Source organism: Rhinichthys klamathensis, unplaced genomic scaffold, assembly GCF_029890125.1.
Source record: "Rhinichthys klamathensis goyatoka isolate OS25496 unplaced genomic scaffold, OSU_Roscu_1.1 h1tg000133l_1, whole genome shotgun sequence".
Taxonomy (NCBI): Eukaryota; Metazoa; Chordata; class Actinopteri; order Cypriniformes; family Leuciscidae; genus Rhinichthys; species Rhinichthys klamathensis.
In genome coordinates, this window is record NW_026606668.1 from 2,779,579 (window position 1) to 2,792,758 (window position 13,180).

At 37.2% G+C, this 13,180-nt stretch overlaps 1 protein-coding gene across 13 annotated transcripts in view; it reads right to left on the reverse strand.

The window, feature by feature from the left end:
- ptprdb (protein tyrosine phosphatase receptor type Db) overlaps positions 1-13,180 on the reverse strand; it is an 86,015-nt gene that overhangs the window by 25,147 nt on the left and 47,688 nt on the right. For 7 of the 13 annotated variants that reach the window (XM_056256840.1, XM_056256841.1, XM_056256839.1 and 4 more), the window contains 7 exons: positions 9,457-9,474; positions 6,509-6,619; positions 4,091-4,360; positions 2,568-3,149; positions 2,314-2,456; positions 2,086-2,227; positions 150-452 (listed from right to left, as the gene is read on the reverse strand). In XM_056256840.1, coding sequence (XP_056112815.1) covers positions 150-452; positions 2,086-2,227; positions 2,314-2,456; positions 2,568-3,149; positions 4,091-4,360; positions 6,509-6,619; positions 9,457-9,474 — 1,569 coding nt within the window. Of the gene's footprint in view, positions 1-149; positions 453-2,085; positions 2,228-2,313; positions 2,457-2,567; positions 3,150-4,090; positions 4,361-5,546; positions 5,687-6,508; positions 6,620-9,456; positions 9,475-13,180 lie in introns of those variants that run through there. The other 6 variants (XM_056256843.1, XM_056256845.1, XM_056256848.1 and 3 more) reach the window with 3 other exon arrangements.

The following is a 13,180-nucleotide window of genomic DNA, read 5'->3' on the forward strand; positions in this document are numbered from 1 at the left end:
TGGAAAAAATTCTGAATGAAGGAAATCCAAAGAGGAACTTGGGAGAGGTCAGAAAAATTGCAATCACTAGTCTCCAAGGCAAATGTTGAAGGACTTTTGGGAGAGGCTCAGCTTCAGGTCAAGGGTCAAATTAAGGCACTGTCACATACCGTCTTCCTCTGTGCGGACCAATATCGGTAGGCTCTCAGGCCCTTGACCTGTGTCAGTGTGGGCAGAAACTGTCACAGAGTACAGGGTCCCTTTCTTCAGCCCCTCTATCCGGTACCGGAAACAGTTAGATGGGATGTTCGGGATCCTCTGCACGGGGTCATTCTCCCGTTCCACTGCCACATATCGAACGGAGTATCCTGTTATGATTCCGTTTTCATCTGTGAGGGGTGGAGCCCAGCTGAGCAGTAGACTTGTGGAGGAGGGGCTTATGCATGTGACTTCCTGGGGAGGGGGTGTGGACTCTGATTGGGTGGTTAAAGAATTGGGTGGGTTTAATTGTGTGTGTTGAGGCAGCGGTGGTTAGTTTAAGTGTTGTTGTGGATGATAATGTGTGGAAATGAAATGAAATCAGAGAAAGAAAAAAAAAGACATAAAAGGACAAAATTGACACGTAAAATGTGGTGTTGTCACACACAGGTCAAATAAAGCAAGACATCAAACCGCAAATGATCGTCCACATATGGTGAACTGAAATGAAAAACGAATACATTCAACGTAAAACTTACTTGTTTGACTCCCTCTTTCCAGATCCTTTCATTGAGTGTCTCATATTCTTACCTGCTCTTTACACTTCACTAAATTTTCAATAGGCTGACAGCGGTTTACAGTATCTTTCCCAAACAACTTCTAACCAGTAGCGTTGTGTCATGTCAGAATCCAAGTCTTCACAGCCGAGTGAACAAAGGCAATGAAAAACATGCTCTCCTAAACTGTACTCTCTATGTTTAGCATGAAAAAATCCGATTAATTTAAGGAATCAGTTCATACTGATGGATTCAGTGAGTAACGCAAGATTCATGACATGTAATTTAGGTAATGCAGCTGATTATCACTATGTTTCTGATACAGTTATAATTTATATAAATAAAAATCTAGGTGTTTTATTAGCTGTATTTAAGCTCTTTAATTATGTTTAATGATTCTGTTCAAGTTTAATGTTGTCACCCCATTTGAAGTCAAAAAAGATTTTTTTAAAGATCCACTACCATTTAAAAGTTTGGGATCGGTGAGACTTTTTAATGTCTTTGAAAAAAGCCTCTTATGCTGCATTTATTTGATCAACAGTACAGTAAAACAGTAATATTGAGCAATTTAAACTGTTTTCTATTAGAATATGTTTTAAAATGTTAAATGTTTATTCCTATAACTTTTGTCACCTCAACTTTTGAACCTATTGTCATGGATCACAAGATATTGGAGGCCATAACAATATAATATTTTCTGTAAAAAAATGTCTTACATAGCTTAAAATAATGATTTCTTGTTGTTTGAATAAGTTAGTGTATTTATTCCATAATGTATCATTGTGCAATCAAAATATTTTATTTTACTTTTCTTTTGGTAATATTTCATTTATTTTATTTATAAAAGCCCTAGTCATTTTCCTAATTCTACAACATTAAATTATTTAAAAATAACTTTTATCTTATAAAAATGTGTTTAGAAATCCTGTGTCAATTATGTTACCGCACCAAACTTTGCCTTTAAATTGGTGGAATTATCTCCCCTGTAAGATACAGGAAATGATGTCACTTTCCCACTGATAAGATCTGAAGCAGTGAAAGGTATGTGTGCTCTCTGAGAATATATTTTAATCTAAAAAGTTCTTACACAAAGAGTTATTTTGTAAAACATAAAAAAAAGTTTTGGAAACCAGATTTTATCACTGATCACACAGTAACGGAGTTGACAAACAATACTATAAAGAAATCTGTATTTTTATAAAAGGAAGTAACTTATGTTTGGCAAGCACTGAATTATTCAAATTGAATACGTTTTGAATAAGATACTGGAAAGAATTTCTGTTACTGAACAGTTTTTTTCCTTAACTTTTTAAAATGCAAAATGTAACTCCAATTATAGAATCACTCATACGTGTCTGTGGAGTCTGAACGGTGATTTCACTGGTGAATGCCCCCAGGCCGTGTTTACTGCGCGCTGCTAGTTGAAATATGTAGGTGGAAAACGGCTTCAGATTCTTCAGCAGATAACTGGAGCTTGGATCAAATGATATTTTCTGGAAGAGAGAGGTGTAAAGGAATTAGCATTAAACCAGACACCACAAAATGAAAACGTTGTATGTGTGTGTGTCTGTGTGCGTACCTGCTCTGGCTGATCTCCAAGCCTGTAAATGAGCTCATAGCCAGTGATGGCATCTGTGCCGCTGTGAGCAGGAGGGATCCACGACAGAAGAATGCTGGTCTCTGATTTAACCTCTGCCTTCGGTTCTGTGGGCTGGGATGGGACTAGAAATGAGTGGAGGCAAAAAGACAATGCTTAGAGAATGATGCAACCGAAAAAAAATAAGCTGCAATATTTGAATCTATAAAATAATCCCAACTTCACAAACTGCACACCTCCTGTCTTGGCAATGATGTGCAGATCGCTGGAAAGAGGTCCATCTCCGACTGCGGTAAAGGCAAGCACTCTAATATAATATGTTTTGTTGGGTGTCAGGTCTCGTACGTTTAAAAAATTAGCCCCTCGAACCATTTCCTTCTCCCATTGGCTTACAGACAGAGACGAATCTGACGTGTAATACACCCTGTACCCAACCACCTGACCGTTGGCTTCCTCTGGCTCCTCCCACTGCACCATCGCTGTGGAACCACTCAGCATGCGACCTCTGACACGACGAGGAGGGGAACTAGGCGCCTGTTCGGCTGTGCGAGCTTCCACGGTCTGACTTGGTGGGCCGCGGCCAATCGAATTCACCGCCATGACCCGGAAATGGTAGTGCGAGTAGGGGCTGAGTCCACCCACGCTGTAACGAGTTGTTGCTATGGCATCAATTTCTTTAAAGGTGTCGGTGGAGGAGGCGGGACGATACTGAATGATGTAATAAGAAACAGCAAGTGGATTTCCACTGTCCCACATCAGAGTAATGCTGGTGGCAGATCGCTCCATGACAACTGGAGCTCCCGGAGGATTGGGGAGGGCTATGGAGTTGAAGAAGGAGAGAAATAAATTAGGGAAAATTTCTACAAAGATTTACAAAAAAAAAGAAATCTATTTAAAATAAATACTATTTTTTAAACCTTTATATTCATCAAAGAATCATGAAAAAAAATGTATCACGATTTCCACAAAATATTAAGCAGCACAAATGTACTGTATTATAATATATTATAATGACACTGAAGACTGAAGTAATGGCTGAAGTAAAAAAATCAGCTCTGATTTAACAGGAATAAATTACATTTTAAGATATTTTTAAATAAAAAACATTTATTTTAAATTGTAATACTATTTCACAATGTTACAGTTTTGATGTATGTTCAAATAATTGCAGCCTTGGTGAGCATAAGAGAATTCTTTCTAAAACATTCTAAAAAATCATACCGACCCCAAACTTATGAATGGTAGTGAAAAATAAAATTACTTTCAGAAAAATTTAAATACTATTTTCATTTTGGTATCATGAAATTGCATGACATATGATAGCATTTAAAGGCATTACAGACGTTCCTAATGCAAAGGTTGTAACAAAAGATAGACAGCAGTTTTATACTGCCTCCTATATAATAGCTAATACTTGCCAAATTCTAAAGCAGAAACTTAAGCAATTTTTATGCTTCTTTCAGCTTGTTTGCTTAAAAAAAATGAACAATCCTTTTGAAATCAAATGTGTTTGATGTGTACTCAGAGTGAGTCGTAGCCTATGAAGAGTGTTCCAAGTCATTGACTTATATGAGGTTACATTATAATTAGCCAGGCAAGAGACAGCAAGGCAGCTCACTAGGTTTTGGAACAACCATCAGCCCCCCTGCTTCCTTAATATTGGCTCCTCCTAAAGAAATTGTTTAACTAAATGTTTTTTTCTTTCTTCAATAACATTAGGCATTTACTTTGAGAGTCTTTTAACATCACTCCTGTGTACCTTTAACTGTGATCTGGGCAACAGTTTCAATAACTCCAAGTGTAGACATTGCCACACACGTGTAGTTGGCAGACTGGCGTACATCTGTGAGCTCCAAAACATTTCGCCCAATAGGCATGTCATCTTCTGGTGTCAAATCCTCGGCTCCCAGCATCCACTTGACATATGGCATGGGAACGCCCACTGCCTGACAGGAGATATTCACACTTCCTCCCGGCATGATCTCATAATCCATCGGTGGCACTGAGAACCGAGGAGGGATGCGACGCACTGAGGGTGTAAAAGACAGTGAGCCATTTACTAACTCATGCTAAAGACATTATTAATGCTACAGAGAGCACGACTTAATAAGATAAGCCCTCAGGGTGTTGTACGCTGCAGGTTATTAATGTGTTTTGTAGAGAAGAGTGGGATAAGAGGTGGCTGTCACCTCTTTAATGGATCAAACTATGCATAATTGTTATCAGGTGACTATATACTAGAAGAAGCCATCAAATATGTATATAAATGTTATATAAAGAAAATAAGCCATCAAATACAGCTGCCTGTGATTGAGAGTTGCACATTAAAAAGTGATATGCATTTTTTTATGCTAAAGAACTGTATTTGGCATGTCAAAGTACATATTCTACAGTTTTTTATCTTTTTTTTTTATCAAAGCAAATGTATCCTAAGTCTAAAAATATAATATATTTCATAAATATAATAAAAGGACATATATTTAGGTGAATTGCTGGAGTACAAATACAGGTCCATTTAGCTAAGGATTACCCAAGCATTAAATAAAAAAGTATCTCTCAAACTGGTATCTGTGGGGTAAATTGTGCCAGATAGTGATAGTGAGTTTGTCTTTTAAATGTTGAAAAAAGTTGTTTTTAAAATACTGGCTTTTACTGGCTGGTTTATGAAAATGCTAATAACAAAACTGGGATGCATTAGTAATCCCATTTTTTGGTAATATTTTTAAATGATGGTCCTATGTTATAGATGAGTCCAAGAAATATATATTATATTATACATTTTACTTCTATCTTATTTTCCTTTCAGAATAAAATTCCCACACTTTTCCCTGCTTACAAATTGTGAAATAAATTTGTGAAAATGGAGCAGTAACTTCACAGTATACTTTTACAAACACACAAATACACTAACCTAGGATGAATGTATGAAATAAATTGTAATTTTGTAAATTGTAAATGGACAGAAGTTCAAATGGGTACATGGGATTACTATGATATCATTTTCTATCAGCATAATGTTATGGAATGCAGTTTAGAAGGATCAGGTAAAATGTGGCAGATTAGTGTCAAATGACATATGCAGTATTAGGATCTGGAAAGTGAGTTAGACTGTCCGGAGGGAGGGAATCCCAGTGGAGGGGAAGGATTATGTAGATGTGAGGGTCTGAAACTCAGATTAGAGTAAGACACAGAGCACTGGTTTGAAGAGCACTTACCATCTCTTAATTCTACACAGGAGTCCAGCAGTGAGACGTGAGCCAACAGGGAGAAACAAACAAACAATGACAACATGTCTAAGGTATGTAAGAGGCAGGGCCGTAACCACCCTAGGCATTGAGGGGGGCAAGTATTTAATTAGAAATGGACAAATTGCCCTCCCCCTCCCACCCCCCACAATATATAATATTTCTTAATGCTGCTCTCCATTACGCACCGCTCTGTTTGTTGTTAGGATGACAGAAAGTTTAAAAAGTAAACATTTTAGGCTGGTCTGCCTCAGCGGTCTAACAGCGCTTGTCAATGTCAAAGTGATGGCCAATCAGATCAAAGAAGGCGGGGCTTACTAGTATTCACTGAAGACGAGTGTTTTTACAGTGAAAGAGTGTGTGCGTAATAAGATATAAGTAGCTAAACATTTAATAATTGATAACTGTTTTACGACAGATATATGTTTAACGACCCACAGTAATATACAGTGATGCAAACTACTCAACTTCTTTGCTTTAATTTCGGCATTTTGAATAGAAAATAACTGAATGTGACGAGACCAGAACGTTTTGTTTTTTCTACATTTTTGACATATTAGACATACAAACAAGAGTGAATGTGTGCATATTTTTAAATAAAAAATTATTTGCAAAGGGTTTAAATGGATTACTTCACAACTATATAGGCTACAATTAGACCCGGAACTTATTTTACTGTTCTTATTCCTTCTTTATTCCCTTAAATTCATTTTAATCCTTTAATTATTTAATTTCTTTAAATAAAAAAAACTTTGGTTCCCCCCAGTGTTCAAGACATGGTTACGACCTTGATAAGAGGAGATCATCTAAGAAGAATCAGACAGATCAGACTACAGAGATTTGCTTTGACATGTATCTATTCATAAGAATGTGTAGTTACAGGTTAAAATTTTTAATTCTACAGCGCTCAAATAAGTAACTCAAAGCTGTACCTCTGACATAAAGGTTAGCTGGTGTCGAGTAGCGCGTTCCTTCACTGTTGGTTGCGACACACTCGTATTTACCCTGATCAGTTTCTTCACTCTGATCAATCTGAAGAGCACCTGGATACATATGCACATATAAAGGCAAAACATTTACAACACAACGACACATGCACATACTTTGTCACCAGCCGAGCCCAGTCCTTTGGATGGAATGTTCCATATTCTGTACAAGTTAAGCTCTATCGACAATATCTATGGCATGCTGTTGATCATCACAGAAAATTATTTAACTCGCCAAACAAAGACATTTTATACTGTATATTGTTTTATTTAAGTTAATATACTTACTATAATTTCATATACTTTTCACAAATTTAGTAAGAGATTCTCCTATAACGCTAGTGTAATGTCATATACAGTAGCAATACTTTCTAAGTACATATTACATTTTTTTCCCAGCTAGAAAAATACAGTGTCTTGCACAACCAAATTATTAGTCGGATCATGTGTCGGAAAAAAGTCCAATATAAACTAATGGAAAAAAAAAGGAATTAATTTATCATTTTAAACTAATTTATTAAAAGAAAATTATAAATCCTGCACACTATTAAAAAATGTCCTTTCCCAGAAGACCTTTCCCAGACTTGCCTTGCTCTATTGACATATATTATGAGTGCATTACTGTACACACAATTTCTGTTTGTTTTCACAAATTAAGGGATGAGTAAAAATTATTTTCCATGGAAAATCGAAAGATGCTGTCCATAGATGCTGTCCATAGAGCTCAACAATTTTGTTAACTGAAACTCAGACATGCCAACACCACACAAACTGGTTTACATGTAAATATCAGGTCAAAATTACAGTGGCCAAGAGAGTTAAAACAACATATAAATCATCAGAGTATTTAGAAAAACTTCTGGAACAAGTCTGCCAAGAATAAAAAAATAATAATATTGCCTTGATATCACAAAAACAAAGCAATCAAGCAAATGTTCTTACCACAGTGAAACAAAGCAGTCAAGTCTCCTTCAATAATTTTTTTTTAAAATATTAATATTTAGATATAGACACAGACAGACAGACAGAAAAGACTTCAAAAAGAGACACAGCATTGCTGTTGCACAGCATGTAGAGCAGCCAGATTCTAAAAAGGCTTCATTAAAAAGACAAGATAAAAAATAATAAAAAAGCCTGATTTATCATCCAAGTAGAAATTTCTAGCTGAAACATTAAGTGATGTTTAATTAGAGAGAGAAAGAAGTGAAAAGATCCGCAGAGGGATCAGAAGAGCATGAGAAAAACAGCAAAAGCAGGAAAAATGTTTTAATTGGAATAAATTGACAGCATTTCAGAAAAATATCAATATTTTCTGTAATGTTAGTTACAGTAAAATGAGTCACGGAAATTACTGAAAAAAAAAATCAGATTTGGTCTATATTTCCCCAATATATTATAAGTTAATTTAGCTAATCACTTCTCTTTTCCCACCATTCATCTGGAAAACGCATAAAGGCCCCGATATACTCACAGCGAAGTTCAGGAGGGGTAAAACAAAGTTTAAAATATGTGACCAGCGATATACTGTTAGTGAACATCTGATGCCGCCCATACTGCTGAGAGCAAAGTTTAGATGAATATGTAAATACATGCTGCGCGCTTTCCTCTCAATAATAAAATAAACACACAATGAAATTGAGACAAGTATCTGATCATAGCAACGTGGATATGTTTGGACAAGGTCTGCAATTCGGCACTCTAGTAAAGTTACGTCACGTTTATTTATATAGCACTTTATACAATAAATTGCTTAAAATCAAGAAATACAACTTCGTTTTCTTCTATAAAGCAGCTCTCCAGTGTGTTCATGTATTTCTAGCGGACGTCTGACCTCAACAGACTGAGGAGAAATGAACCAGAAAAGATTTCCACGAGAAAGAAGGCGGAGCCTCAGTGCACACCCACCTATTACATAATCACCACGGACCAATGGTAGTATAAAGGTGTTTACCAGCCGGAGAAAACTTTTCCGGAAAGTTCGCTTTGGCAAGCTGTTTTGATCTCCCAAAACAAACTCCAAACGAACTTCATTTCATCACATCAGTTCGTACTTCGATTTCGCTTGAAGTATATCGGGGGCTTAAGTCATCTCTGATATCTGCTACTCTACTAAAAAAATATAGCATATCAATTTTTTTTTCAGTTTCAAGCAATGATGCAACCATTCAAAGGTTGGAAAGGGGACTAAACATAAAAGTTTAAAGATCCCATAAAAATTTAATATTCCAAAAATTTAGTTCATGGCAGTTAGCTTTGAATTTGTTTAAATGCTAGGCACTTTTAGAGGATATACACATTTTAAATGTATAGCCTTTTGGGACAACAGGCCAAAAACAAAAGATGACTCATCTAACAATTTTTGGTTAAAGAATATGCTGTCTAGAATGAGAACATCCCTCCTTTTAATACCTCGTACATACGTTTTAGGGGTGACGCCTTTCAATATGTCCTGCCCATGCTTCCTTTTTCAATAGGTAATACATCACCACAAGAAAGAAATCTGCATCAGACAATGTCATGGGGCCTTTAAAAACCACATTGAACAACCACTAAAGTAAATCCTCTTTCATTTTTCTCCCCTAAAGTAGAGCTTTCAAATTATTTTTATCAACTCACAAAATGAATGTCTATTTGATTTTAATTCACCATGAAAATAACACATTCAGATAAGATCTGCGTAAAGGGGAGGTAGTTTTATCATGGCAACAGAACCCAAACATTAATCATGATAAACACAGTCTCTGAAAATGACACGGTTAGTCAAACAATCAGAGAGAGAGAGAGAGAGAGAGAGAGAGAGAGATGGAAAGAGAGAGGAAGGGAGAGGGGAAAAGGAAGAAAGAAAGAGAGCGATAAGGTGAGGATAGATGTGGTGGGTTGCTTTAGTCTCTTACCTCGGATAGGCGTACCCCCTGGATGTGTGAGAATGAAAGCAGATGGGAGATTAAAGAGAAGACGAGTTAGTGCAGCGAGGGAGAATGAGAAAAAAAAAAACAAAGTGACAGAGAGAGAGTGAAAAGTAGATACAGAGAAAGAAAACAGAAAGATAGAGGGATAAAATAGAAACAGCAAAAATAAAGTGTGCAAGAAAGAGAAAGAGGGGAGGAGGGAGACTCTTCATGTCTTAAGTGCAAAGTGTATGTTGGGATTTTATAAGATGGCAACAGAGGTTGTCTTAACCAAAAAGAACTGAACATTTTCCGTCATTTAGCACGTTTTAATGATTATACTTTATAAATATTTTCAAATATGATTACAATTTTACAACAAAAAAAATGCTTTAATAAAAAAAGCATCTGGTCTATTGTGTATCCCTATTTCAGAAACATTTTTAGCCATTCCCATAGTAAAATATGTGGTAACACTTTATTACGATAGTTCACTGTAGACATTCTACTAACTATAAGTTCCTTTGCAACAACTTGTCAAGTACCAATTATTAGAGTATTACAGTTTTTCTCGATTGCTTAAACACTATAACCAGGCTTTTGAACTAAAACTTCAAAACCATAATGCCATTTATCAAAAAGCACACCCATTTCACTGAACTATGAACACTATTACCCTGTTTTGACACATTAGTCAGATTTGTTGAACTGTCACAGCAAAACTCTACACACAAATCCCTTCATTTCTCATTGCCTACACCACGTGGTCATTTAGAAAGCACTAGCATTCAAAATTGTTCACTCAAGTCAGCACAGCTTCAGCTCAGTTAGCACACAATTACCCAGGTGAAAACACTAAGAGTCAAAATTGAACACACATCAGTCAGATCCTTCAATAGATAGATAAAAGGTTATACAATCAGTTTACTGAGTTTTGGAACAATGGATCCACAGAGAAATTAAGCAATATGTCGAGGAGGGAGAGGAAGAGGAGGAGGATGAGGAGGAGGAAGAGGAGGAGGAGGAAGATGAGGAGGATGAGGAGGAGGAAAAGGAAGAGGAGGAGGGAGAGGAAGAGGAGGAGGGAGAGGAAGAGGAGGAGGAAGAGGAACAGGAGGAGGAAGAGGAATAGGAGGAGGAAGAGGAGGAGGAGGAGGAGGAGGAGAAGAAGGAGGAGGAGGAAGAGGCGGAGGGAAAGGAGGAGGAAGAGGAGGAGGAAGAGGAACAGGAGGAGGAAGAGGAATAGGAGGAGGAAGAGGAGGAGAAGAAGGAGGAGGAGGAAGAGGCGGAGGAGGAGGAGGAGGAAGGGCAAGGGCAAGAAGACAAGCAGTCTTGGATGAAATTCAAGCCACTTTAGTTGGCCATGTCCTTGTCCATGGTATGACTATGAGGGAGGCTGGGCAACGAGTACAGCCAAATTTGAGTCGCTTCACCGTCGCCTCCATCATCAGAACCTTCAGGAAGGTGTGGTGGCAAACAAATTTATATCACTGAATAAGAGACAAACATTTCCAATTGTCTTTGATGAGGTTTATGTTCTTGCAAGAAAAGGCCAGCAGTCGTACAGTCACACAGAGCGGCTGCAGAGTGTGACAGTGAAGGGAGGGCATCCTTTCTCCTTTATAGTCTTGACTCCCAGAATGTTATCTTTCTAGGCCAATGATGGTATTTCAACCATATGTGGAACATTCTTAGACTTGTTCATCATATTGTATCCTTGAGTGGAGGCATACCAACACTCTTTACCATTCCAATACAATTCCAGATTTGAATAAGGTTTGTGTGTGCTCTTTTACTGTCATATGATGCTCACACACATCTTACGTACGAGTAGGAGAGAGGGGAAAAAAAAGATGGGGGGGAGGGAGGGAGGGCGGGGGACCACAAGCAACATGAATTACCAGTTTTGGAAATGTTGTTTTGAATTTATAGCACCAGTGTGTAAGACTATGTTGTAGTGTGTGTATTTCTGAGGGCTTGTGTGTCCTGTCTGAGGGCAAAGTTTGGTTTTTCAGCAAGAGTGAATGGTTTTGAGTGTAGAGCTTCATTTTGACCTGAAAATAGGATGTTTGGGGAATTGGGTGAGACGTTATGGATTTGTGTTTACTGTTTTGAGAATACGAGGCATAGGTTCAAGAAATGTGTTTAAGCAATCGAGAAAAACTGTAGTAGACTGTCTGCTTAATATCTGCTAACATTTTATTTTAATGGTGCCCCAACAGAGCTTCTACTTAATATAAGTAACTTTGCATGTACATGTCAACTTATTCTACTAACCCTAAATCTAACCCAGTCTACTAATACACTAATAGTTGACATGTAGTTGCAAATGAATGAGAGTTAGTTGACATGTAGTTGCAAAGTTACTTATAGTATGCAAATAGGGATTAGAAATAGAGATGTGCCCGAACCCGAATATGTTCGGAAAAGAAATGAAGCATTCTACGGAGCCTCTAAAGGGACATGGTGATGTAAAAAATATGAAATGGGAGGAACAAATATATAAATAAATGCTTTAGCGTTCTCTCGCAATTATTTAGTTGGGTAATTATATTGTATATCATTTTCGGGCATCAGGGAGTAGCTATCAATATGCGGGGTATTGAAATGACTTTTGAATGCATGCTCGCTTTTCACTTTCCCTTTCGAATTCGCGATCACGCGCACTGAGAGGAGGTACTGACACCACATTTTACAAGATAAGATATTTGTCAATAACACTCAGGATCTGTTGTGCACTAAATCTTCTGATATCGTCCTGTCAGTTATCTCTCCTACTATCTTCACGTGACAAGTGAAATCTGATGTACTGTAATGTAACCGACTACCGCTGCAAGCATAACCATGTCCCTTTAGGGGCTCCGTAGAATGTGTTTTCCGTGCCTTTGTGAATTTGGATTTAAGCTTCGGGCACAACCCTAATTAGAAGTAAAGAAAAAAAAGAGGTAAAAAAGTTTTAGGTTCACACTTGTAGTTTGCTTCACACTTTGGAGTCTCCGAACCAAAAGAGAAAATGATACATTTAGTCCTGTTTCGCTTAGCGTTCACACTGTCATTTTTAACAGCCAACCTAAAGATACAAAACAAAGAAAAAACCCCAGCTTTTATGACATGCATGTATATTTTGAGACGGAACTTAACATCCAAAACAATGCTGTGTACTAAATGTGCTCCTTGTATCTGCATACATATGATGGTATTTTTACCAGCTGAGAACTCCCAAAGAGCTTATAAAATGTGTAAAGGAATCAAAAGAGCGCCAGAAATTGCTCCGTTGCGCACACAAACAAAAATGCTGCGAGGAGAGACTGTTTCTGATGCCTATGCCGAACTGATAAACAACGTAGCTCCTATAATGAGAAAAATCAGGTATGCTTGAGAATTCTTTCCTTTTTAGGCTCGCATCTTGTGACATCATCACATACTATTTTTTGGGTACATTTAGATGTCTTTGGTCCGTGTTCATTTGAATAAGCGTTGAATAAGCTCACACTTATTCAAATGAACCACACTAAGAGCAATCGCACTAGAGTTTGTTTTTAATTGAACCAAACCTGACAAGTGTGAACATACCATTAAAGAACCTCTGTGAAATCTAAATGATTATTTGAGGAGAAAAACAATAGTTTATTATTATTGTTTATTAAATCAGATGACCAGATTACAAAAACAAAGAGTGGAATAAAAACAAAAAGCCAAGAGTCTGCTACTGAAAAACTCTTTCCACTAA